This window comes from Apus apus, chromosome 20, assembly GCF_020740795.1.
Source record: "Apus apus isolate bApuApu2 chromosome 20, bApuApu2.pri.cur, whole genome shotgun sequence".
NCBI classification, from domain to species: domain Eukaryota; kingdom Metazoa; phylum Chordata; class Aves; order Apodiformes; family Apodidae; genus Apus; species Apus apus.
This window is the reverse complement of record NC_067301.1, coordinates 7,006,150-7,016,816: the sequence shown is the minus strand read 5'-3', so window position 1 is coordinate 7,016,816 and position 10,667 is coordinate 7,006,150. Positions and strand designations below refer to the sequence as shown.

At 66.8% G+C, this 10,667-nt stretch overlaps 1 protein-coding gene across 4 annotated transcripts; it reads right to left on the bottom strand.

The window, feature by feature from the left end:
- Nucleotides 1-269: 269 nt before the first annotated feature.
- Nucleotides 270-9,574, bottom strand: RAP1GAP (RAP1 GTPase activating protein). Of its 4 annotated transcripts, none has more exons than XM_051637378.1 (21): nucleotides 9,524-9,574; nucleotides 7,731-7,975; nucleotides 7,602-7,646; nucleotides 7,481-7,519; nucleotides 7,196-7,381; nucleotides 6,277-6,371; nucleotides 6,121-6,199; nucleotides 5,985-6,038; nucleotides 5,794-5,877; nucleotides 5,607-5,707; nucleotides 5,376-5,505; nucleotides 4,664-4,819; nucleotides 4,499-4,570; nucleotides 4,320-4,406; nucleotides 2,837-2,974; nucleotides 1,969-2,243; nucleotides 1,821-1,895; nucleotides 1,025-1,109; nucleotides 846-927; nucleotides 675-736; nucleotides 329-587 (listed from the first exon to the last, which is right to left on the bottom strand). In XM_051637378.1, the coding sequence occupies exons 3-21, from the start codon at nucleotides 7,635-7,637 to the stop codon at nucleotides 579-581; spliced, it is 1,845 nt and encodes a 614-aa protein (XP_051493338.1). In that variant the 5' UTR covers nucleotides 7,638-7,646; nucleotides 7,731-7,975; nucleotides 9,524-9,574; the 3' UTR covers nucleotides 329-578. The 4 variants fall into 4 exon arrangements, with proteins under 4 accessions (XP_051493337.1, XP_051493338.1, XP_051493340.1 ...); XM_051637380.1 differs by lacking the exon at nucleotides 9,524-9,574 and having other exon boundaries at nucleotides 1,969-2,078; nucleotides 2,175-2,243; nucleotides 7,731-8,902; XM_051637377.1 differs by lacking the exon at nucleotides 9,524-9,574 and having other exon boundaries at nucleotides 270-587; nucleotides 7,731-8,903.
- Nucleotides 9,575-10,667: the final 1,093 nt, after the last annotated feature.

The following is a 10,667-nucleotide window of genomic DNA, read 5'->3' as shown; positions in this document are numbered from 1 at the left end:
CCCCCCATTTGCCAACCCGTCTCCCCCCCCCCTCCCCGCATCATCCTCCAGCTGTAGCGATAAATAAACCTTTATTTTATACAGGATTCACAGGCAACAGTAACACGATTTGGGGGGGCTTGAAAAAATCATCACACTCCCCTTCCCCCAACCCCCCCCCCCCCAGTTCCAGGATCCAACCCATTCCGAAGCTTTTCTCCCTTAAAATAAAAAGGGGGAGGGGGGACAGGGAGACCCCCGCTTGACCTGGATTTGAGCCTGCTCCCTTTTGTTTGGGGGGGATAGTGCTCAGGTTGGACCTGAACTTCATTTTGGGGGCCCCCCCGTGTGGCATCGGGGTCACGGTGGAAAGGGGGGGGGCCCTATTGTGGTCCATCATGCTTCCCCCCCCCTCCCCAGGGATTTTGGGGTGATGGAGATTGTCTGGAGGAGGGGGAAACGCTCCCATTTTTGGAGGAGTCCCCCCCCAAATCCTGCACCGGGAACAATGGCTTCGGCTCCTGGCATGGAGGTGGCACATGGGGCAGGGGGGACACGAAGAGGTGACCCCCCCTCCCAGGGGATGGGGGGGAGGGTGACTATGAACCCTGTGTGGAGAGACATCAGCGGGGGGGCACCCCAACACGGGTGTCCCCGTGTTGGGGTGCAGAGGGAAGGGGGGGTCACAGCCTCACCGGGTTGTGGGGGGGCCGCTCCAGCTGGATTTTGATCTCGGGGGGGTCAGGAGGGTGCCGGCCTGGGGAGGAAAAGTTGGGGGGGGGGGGGGAGGCGTGAGCACCCCGGGTGGGGGTCCCCAAGCCCCGCGGGGGGGGCAGGGGGTGTCTGATGCCGTGGTGTTGGGCTACCTGGAGGGGTCCCGGCGGGGTCATCTGGCCAGGGGGTGTCGGTGAAAGTGTCACGGTGGGTTCCCGAGGGTGAGCGGCTCTCCTGAGGGTGCAGGGAGGGGGTTAAGGGGGTGCTGCCCCCCCCCCACACCCTGCCCAGCACCCATTGCCTCCCCTGCCCCCACCCCAGCACCCCGTACCCGTCCTGGCTCCTCGGTGGTGCTGCCCAAGCTGCTGGCGCTGGAGGAGGAGCAGGAGAAATCTGGGGGCTCCGGCTTCTCGGGCCTGCCAGGGACAGGGACAGCGACATGGACAGGACAAGCTGGCACCAGGCCGTGTGGCCACCACCATGGCCTGCTGCGACGCCGCGCTGTCCCCAGGGTGCTTGGTCCCTGTGCCATCCTGTTCCCGTGCCATCCCCTCCCTGGGACACACTGCTCCCATGACAGCCCATCCCTAGGGTGTCCCATCCACATGCCACCCTGTCCCCACACCACCCTATCCCCAAGTTATTCCATCCCTGGGACGTCCCATCTCTGTGTCACCCTGTCCTCGGGCCACCCCGTGCCTGTGATGTTCCACTCCTGTTCCACCCTGTCCCCACCGCACTCCATGCCCGGTGATGTCCCGTCCCCATGCCACCCTGTCCCCATGCCACCCTGTCCCCATGCCATCCCATGCCTGTGATGTCCCATCCCTTTGTCACCCTGTCCCCATGCCACTCTCTCCCCATGCTGTCTCATCCCTGGGATGTCCCATCCCCATGCCACCCTGTTCCCATGCCAGCCCATCCTTTGTCACGTCCCAGCCCTGTGCCACCCTGTCCCCGTGCCATCCTGTGTCCCCCGCGTCACACGGATGTCACCCCATCCCGGTGCCCCCAGTCCCCATGATCACCCCATCCCAGTGCCCTCCAGTCCCCGTGTCACCCTCTGTCCCGGTGTCCCTCAGTCCCCATGTCACCCCGGTACCCCCCGGTACCCGCGGTGCTCAGACCTGCCGGGGTGCCGGCGGCTCTCTGGGGAGCTGTGTGCGGAGCTGGTGCCCTCGGGGGTGGCGGCGGGGCCGTCCCTGGGGAGGGGCCGGGCGGTGAGGGGACAGCGGGGGCCCGGGGGTGCCGCCCCGCCCCGGTCCCGGCGCTCACCTGCCGGCCGGTGCCTCCTGGATGCTCTCGATCCCGATGGCGCTGGAGCGGCGGGAGCCGAGCGGGCCGGGCCGCCGCCGCGACGGGCTCTTCCCGGGCACCAGCAGCGCCTGCGGGCCGCCGTTAACCCGGGGGGACACCTCGGGAGGGGGACACAGAGCGGGGGGGACACACGACACAGGGGGGGTCCGTGCCGGGGTACCCACCTCCTCCACCGAGCCCAGCCCGATGGCGCTGCCGCGGCGTCCCCGCCGGCTCCCGGGCACCAGCAGCGACTGGGGGCGGCACCGTGTCACCGGCCTGGGGACCGGGGCACCGGCAGGGGCGGGGCCGCCGGGAGAACGGGGCTGCCCAGAGGGGCGGGGCCACCGGGAAGGGCGGGGCCCCCGTGTCAATGGGCCCACCGGGAGGGGCGGGGCCACCGAGGGGAACGGGGCTACCGGCAGGGGCGGGGCCACCGGGAAGGGCGGGGCAACGGGAGGGGCGGGGCCACCGGGAGAGGCGGGACCAACCGGCTTAACGGGGCTGCCAGGAGGGGCGGGGCTTGAGCCAGGGGAGGAGCAATTGGAAAGGGGGCGTGGCTTGACGAAAGGGCGTGGCCAAATGACATTCCTCTCAATGTAGGGGCGTGGTTAAGGCGTGTGTGGGCGTGGCCTCATAGACACAGGCGGGGCGGTGGGCGGGGCCTCCGGTGCGTGTCCCTGGGCGGGGCCATCACGGCGCCCTCGGGGGTGCGGGGTGGGGGGGGGGGGTCTCGGCCCCGCGTTCCCGGGGGGGCTGCGGCCCCGCTGCGAGGCCTCCCCGGCCCGTCAGCAGCGCCCGGTGCCGCCCCGGTGGTGCGGAGGGGCTGGGGGGGTTTACACCCCACCTTGAAGGACTCGAAGAAGCCCGGGGCGGCGGCGCCGTTGTCGGGGCGCTCGTCGTCGGGGCCCAGCCCCAGCATGGCCTGGCTGCGGGCCTGCAGCTCCTCGTGCAGCGTCTCCAGCAGAGCCGCCCGCGTCCGCTCCTGCGCGTCCGAGCCCTGACACGCCCCGCGGAACAGCCCCCCGGGACACCCCCCCGGGACACCCCCCCGCGGAACAGCCCCCCGGGACACCCCACCCGTGACACCCCCCGCGGAACAGCCCCCCGCCCTGGAACACCCCTTGGTGACTCCACTCCTTGACATCCCTCCCCCCCACTTCCGTGACACCCCTGCGGGACACCAACCCCCCCCTCCGCCCACCACCGTCCCACCCGTGTGGCCCCCGCGGTGTGCACAGCACCCGCATCATCACAGCACCCACGTGCATGGCACCCACAGCGGGCATGACCGCCTCCCACCCACGCATGTCACCCACAGCACCCGCTGTGCACAGCACCCACCCACTCAGCACTGCTGCTGGCACAGCACCCACACGGGGGGCAGCACCCACATGCACACACCTGCTGCAGGCACAACTCGCCCACGCCGTGCACAGCACCCACACGTGCACAGCACCCACATGTGCACAGCACCCACAGCAGGCACAGCACCCACACGTGCACAGCACCCACAGCAGGCACAGCACCCACACATGTACAGCACCCACAGCAAGCACAGCACCCACACATGCACAGCACCCACAGCAGGCACAGCACCCACACATACACAGCACCCACACATGCACAACACCCACAGCAGGCACAGCACCCACACATACACAGCACCCACACATGCACAACACCCACAGCAGGCACAGCACCCACACATACACAGCACCCACACATGTACAGCACCCACAGCAAGCACAGCACCCACACATGCACAGCACCCACAGCAGGTATAGCACCCACACATACACAGCACCCACACATGTACAGCACCCACAGCAAGCACAGCACCCACACGTGCACAGCCCCACCCACATGACTCTGCTGCAGGCACAGTGGCACCCAGTGTACACAGCACCCACACGTGCCTGCATCACTGCAGGCACCCCACCCACATTCACAGCACCCACATCCCCAGCACCCAGACTGTGCACAGCACCCACAGTACCCTCATCCCCAGCACCCACAGCCTCCTTCCTGCCACAGCACCCACAGCACTGCTGCAATCACAGCACCCACTGCAGCCCTAGCACCCACACTGTGCACAACACCCAAACCCACAGCACCCAGACTGTGCTCAGCACCCGCAGCATCCCACATCCCCAGCACCCACCATGTGCACAGCAATCACATGTGCAGCCCCACAGCACCCACAGCAGGCAGGGCACTGCTGCAATCACAGCACCCATGGCGCACACAGCCCCTCTGCAACCACAAAACCCACATCTCCAGCACCCACAGCACCCCCAGCTGTGCCCAGCACCCACATTTGCACCCACCTCCAGCTTGGCAAACTTCTCAGCCCTGTAGCAGGCGTACTCAGCATTGATGAGCTTGGTCAGCAGAAACTCTTGGAACTCAGGGCCCTGCGGGGGGGCGAGGGGCAGCCCCGGGTGGGTGCCACCCATGGAGACACCCCCTACCCCCTCCCCCCCCAGCAGCACCCATGGGTGCTCACCTTCCTGAAGACAGCAGGGTCAGGCAGTGGTGGGCCAAAGAAGGGCACATCATCACGGGCGGTGACAGAGACCTGTGGTGGGGGGGGGGGGGGTGAGTGGCCACCCTGCTGTCCCCAGCACCCCCGTGGGGGGCGGGGGGGGGAAACTGAGGCACGGGGGGGTACCTTGTAGAGAGTGCCCTGGGTGCTGCCCTGCTCCAGCTGCACCACCACGAAGGCGTGGAGGAAGTTGGAGGCGATCATGTCGGGGACAAAGGGGGTGTTCTCGTCCTGGAAGACGACGGCCACGATGTCGTTGCCGATGTGACGCTTCCGCTGCAGCTGCGGGGACATGGGGGGGGACGTGGGGGACAGCGAGAGGTCACACCCAGAGCGGGGGGCACAGGGTGCCCCAGAGGTGCTTCCCAGCACCCAGGGGGGCTCTGCTAGTCCTTTTGTCCCAGAGATGCCCCCCAGAACCCAGGGGTGCCTCTGGAGGTTTTGCACCCCACAGACACCCTCCCCAGCACCCATGGATGCTCCGTCAGCCCTGTGCACCAGACAAATACACCCCCAGCACTTACAGGTGCCCCTAGAGTCCCTGCATCCCATAGACACCCCACAGCAACCATGGGTGCTCTGCCAGCCTCTTGCATCCTCATAGATGCCCCTGGAAATTTTGGATCCCAGAGACACCTCCCCAGCACCCATGGGTGTCCCTGGAGCCCCTGCACTTCAGGGACAACCCCCAAACACCCTCAGGTGTCCCACCAGACTTCACACCCCAGGGAGATAACCCAGAACCTCCTACACCCCCAAGCACCCATATGCCCCATCCCAACCATTGCCCCCCCTAACTCCCCACACCCCCTCCCCCCAGCACCCATGGGTGTCCCACCTGCTGGGCATCCCCCTCAGTGTAGGGCAGCTTGGTGGAGACGTGGAACATGATCTCCTTGTCACGGAAGTGGCAGTAGACAGACTCGCTTCCCGTCTGCCCGTGGGTCACATCCAGCCCCCCCCGGAACCTGGGTGGGGGGGACAAACAGGCACCCTGAACCTGGAAGTCCATGGGTGCCCACCCCCCTCCCCTCCCTCCCTCAACCCACCCAGCACCCCCATCACACACCCCTTGAAGTCCCTCAGCTGCACCCGCTGACCCAGGACGTCGAGGAACTCGGTGAAGGCCGGGCTCTCCTCCGTCGTGCCAAAAAGCTCCTCCTCGGAGGTCTGTGGTGGGGAGGCAGATGGGTGCCAGCACCCACCCGGGAGCCCCCTCCCCCCCAACCCTGACCACCACCCACCCCACCCCCTACCTGCCCCAGTTTTTGGTAGATGACCCCAAACTTGAAGTGGTTGCTGAGCACATGCTCGTCAAAGGCGAGGATGAGGCGGGACGCCTGCAGGGGAGGAGGTTGGGTGGGGGAGCACCCATGGTTGTTTGGGAGCACCCATGGTTGGTTGGAGCACCCATGGGTGCTCCCACCCCCCCACACACCCTGATCACCTTGGGGTAGAGCACGGGGTAGAAACGATCCACGTTGACATCCTCGCACACCAGCTGCGGGAAGGACGGGTGATGTGATGGGGTGGCTTGGGGTAGGGGGGCACCCATGGGTGCTGCCCAGAGGTTTTGCACCCACCTTGGCCATCTGGACAACGTTGGGGAACTCAGCCAGGCAGGAGATGGGCACCACGTCGTGCAGGGTGCGGACACGGGTGCTGCAGGGTGAGGCAGGGTCAGGGTGGCCCCCCGTGCCCAGCCGGCACCCATGGGTGCCCCCTGGCACCCTGCTCACCGCAGCAACAGGTGGAGATGCTCCTGCTCATCATACTTGAGAGAGAAGACGAGGTGGCCCAGCACCGGGTCCAGGGAGTAGTAGTTGAAGTGCTCCTGCAAGGAGGGGGCCAAGCACCCATCACCGCGCCAATGGGTGCTCAGGCTGGCAGGCACCCCTGCCATGGGGCACCCGTGCCCATAAGCACCAAGGGCCGTGAGCACCCATGCCTATGGGGCACCCATCTTGTAGATACTTATACGTTCTGCGTGCCTGTGGACACCCATGTCTAGAAGCATCCATGCCACAGGGCACCCATAACCCTGACCACCCATCTCCATGGGGCATCCGGGCCCACGAGCACCCATCCCCACAGATAGCACCACCTATGGAGCACCCAGACTGGTGTGCACATGTACACAGGCCATGCACACTCGTGAGCACCCATGCCATGGGGCACCCCTACCCATCAGCACCCATACCTATGGAGCCTACATGCCCATGGACACACACTCTCATGGGTTGCCCATGTCCCTGAGCACCCACATGCACTAGTACCCGTGTCCACAAGTACCCAGGTCCATGAGCACCCATACCCATGAGGCTCCCATGTCTATAGATACCCATGAATCACCCATGTCCCTAAGCATCCACATGAATAAGCACCCATGCTATAGGGTACCCAGGTCCATAAGCACCCATTCCCATGGGGGTCTAGTGACCACAGATACCAGCACCCACATCCATGAGCACCCATATGCACGAGCGCACATGCCACGTGGCATCCACGTCCATGAGCACCCATCCTCATGGGTCTCCCATGTCCATAGATACCTACACCTCAGGAGCACCCATATGCATGAACACCCATGTTTATGGGGTCTCCATGCCCACCCACTCCCTGCAGCACCCATGCCTGGAGCACCCTCAGGGACCTCACCTTGCCCAAGAAGTGCTTGCGGTAGATCTTGGCCGTGTGGTTGCCCTCAAGCTTTGCCCGGGTGCTGGGTGCTGGGGTCGGGGGGGATGTGGGTGCCTCGCTCAGCTGGTGGTTGGTGCCCTCGATCCAGTAACCCCCAAACTGCGGCAGCAGGATGAGGGGGAACGGCCCCTCCCGGCCAAGCACCTGCACCCACAGCCCAGGAGGGTGCTCAGGTCACCCACCCATCAACCCAGCTCCCACCCACCTCCTTGCACCCATCTGGGGGGGCAGTGGGTGCTCTACCTCGTGCACGCTGGGGTAGGGGATGTAGTCCTCCTCTGTCTGCAAGACAATGGGGGGTCAAGGCCACTCTAGCACCCATGGGTGCTGGTTGGGTGCCCCCCCACCCCCCAGTGACACCTACCTTGAGTGGTGGGGGGACGTGTCGCTGCTGGGCCATCCTGCTGCCCTGCGGGACATGGGGGCTGTGGGTGCCCTGCACCTTGCCTTGGGATGGGCACCCTTGGGTGGGGAGCACCCACGGGGGGCTTACCTCGGGGTGGGGTGGCTGAGGGGGTGGCAGTGCCGGTTGGGGACACGTCTAGGTGGTCTGGAGGGGTCCTGGGGGGTCCATGGTGCTTCCTGGGGGAGAGGTGAACTTCCCCCCCCACCTCCGCCAGCTCCTGGCTGTGCTGCTCGGGCAGCCGTGTTAACCCTGGAGCCTACTGATGGCAGGGCCAAGAGCCACCCCTGCTGCCAGCCGCGAGCTGCTGGCCCGGGAGCGGTGGGGACCGGCCACTGCAGGGGGGGGTGTCCGTCTGCTGAGACCCTCACAACTCATCACACACATACCCCTTCCCTCCCCCCCCCCCAAACAAGGGTGCCCCCTGGGGGTGGGAGATGGCACCGCGCGGGGCAGCACCACGGACAGCGCCGGGCACCGCCCGGGGACACCGGGACGTGGGGACTGGGACACCAGACATGGGGACACGGGACAGGGGGACATCGGGACATGAGGACTGGCGGACACAGGGACACCGGGACACGGGTTCACAGGGACATTGGGATACGGGACGTGGGGACACGGGATGTGGGGACACGCGGGCAAGGGATAGACGGACATGGGAATACCAGGCATGGGACACCGGGACACAGGACATGGGGGCTGGGGGACACGGGGACACCGGTTCACGGAGACATGGGGACACAGGGACACGGGACACAAGAACACAGGGACACCGGCCCTGGTGTAAATGGGTCCCAGCCCCGTGCAAACACACCCCGGCCGTGCAAGAACCCTCGTGCAAACACGGTGGTGAGCAAAAGGGACCCTGGTGCAAGGGGCCCTGGTGTCCAGGGCATCTCAGCCCCGTGCAGACACGACCGTGGTGCAAACACCCTCCTGGTGCAAATCAGCCCCATCCCCGTGCAAACACCCCCCTGGTGCAAACACCGCCGTGGTGCCAGGGTGACCCGCCCCCGTGCAAGCACGACCCTGGTGCAATCGCCACCCGGGGCAAACGGGACCCGTCCCCGTGCAAACACGCCTGCGTGCAAATGCGACAATGTCACACGCCCCCGTGCAAACACGGCCCCTGGTGCAAACACGACCCGTCCCCGCGGGCCGCAGCGTGACCCCACCGGGCAGGGGGGGCGGGGAGGGGTCCTGGGGGGCTCCCCCTCCCGCCATCACCCAAGGGGGGGACAGTTCTTGGAGGGGGGAACTGCACTGGGGGGGTGTGACCCGAATGTGGGGTCGGGCTGGGGGGCGGAGGGGGGGGAGCGTTAGGGGGGGACGCGGTGGGGAGCAGATTGCAGGGACTGGGGTGAGGGGCAGATGATGGGGCCAGGATGGGGGGAGCTTGCCTGGAGGGAGCAGATTTTGGGGTAGCCGGTGGGGGGAGTTTGGGGGGGGGGGATCAGGTTGATGGGGGGGTTGTTCATGTGGGATATTGGGGGGGACAAGTTGGGGGGGAGCAGGTTAAGGGGGGTTCATTCATGTGGGAGATATTGGGGAGGGTCAAGTTGGGGGGGCGCAGGTTGGGGGGCGTTAATTCATGTGGGAGATATTGGAGGGGGCAGCTGAGGGGGGCAATTCATGGAGGAAATATTCGGGGGGGAGGGGGAGGTTGGGGATCTCCCCCTCCCGTCCCATCCCCCCGCCTGCCCGGACGCCGGGGTCCCCCCGCAGGCTCAGAGCATCCCCCCCCCCCCCCGGGCCCCCCCAGCTGCCGGTACCGGCTGAAGGTGACCGGGGACGGGCCCCCCGGTGCTGCGGGGGGGGAAGATGGGGGCAGCAGGGAGGGGGGTGACCTCAAGGGGGGGACCCCACGGGGCGGCACTTACCGGAGCGGGGCCGGTACCGGAGCGGGGCCGGGGCCGGTACCGGAGCGCAGCGGAGCGGGGCCCCCGCCGCTGGCAGCCGCGGCGCCGCGTCACGTGCGGCGGGGCGGGGCGGCCCCTCCGGGGGCGGCCGGTACCGGGGGAACCGGCACCGGAACCGGCAACCAGCGACCGGGAAAACGGCACCAGGACACGGCACCGGGACCGCATCACCCCCCGCCTGGGACCTCCCCTCCATCCCCGCTCTCCCACCCTCCCCGGACCACCGGGGTGTCCCCTCATCCGTCCCCGCGGCCTGGGGGGAGCCCCCAAATCCCTCCTAGGTCCCCAAGGAACCGCCTCCATTCATCCCCCCACCCCCGGCGGGTACCCGGCTACCTCCGCAGTCCCACACCCCCTCCTCAGCCAGTGGGGTTCCCCCCCAACCCTCCCTGGTACCCAGGGTGCCCCCCTCCATCTGTCCCTCTCTCCCAGGGTGCCCCCCCCCTCCATCCCTGGTACCCAGGGTGCTCACCCTCCATCTGTCCCTTCCTTCCTGGGACCCTGGGTACACCCCCTGGCACCCTCCGTCCACCCCTAGCACCTAAAGAACCCCCCACCCATCTCATAACTCCCCCTCCCTCCACCCCTGGGACCCGGGGTACCCCCCACCCCTCACCCCCACCTGCCCAGCACCCTCTCCTCCACCCAGCACACAAGGGATCCCCTCAGCGTCCATCTTCCCCCCCCAGCACCCATCTTGGCACAAGAGGAACACCCGGGCTCCAGCACCCCCAAGGAAAGGGGCCCAGGGGGGGTTGGCAACAAGCAGTGGCCACACAGCCCCCCCACCTCCCTGGGACACAAAGTGACAAGCGTGGGGACAGGGTGGGACATGGGGGACACCAAAGTGGAACCACAGCTGCCGTGGCTTGTCACACGTGGGTGCTTCCACCACAGAGGCTCCAGCTCCCATCCCAGCTCCCATAAAACCATCTCCTGGGGCAATTCCTGCTCGGGGGGGGGGGGGGCGGTGATGGATCCCATCTGCTCCCACCCCAACCTTGCAGCACCCACTGCCCTTTTTTTTTGGGATGAGCCAGAGTGGGATTTGCAGCATCACTAACCCCAAGGTGTGAAGGCACCGAAGGGAGCAGGGGGAGCAGCT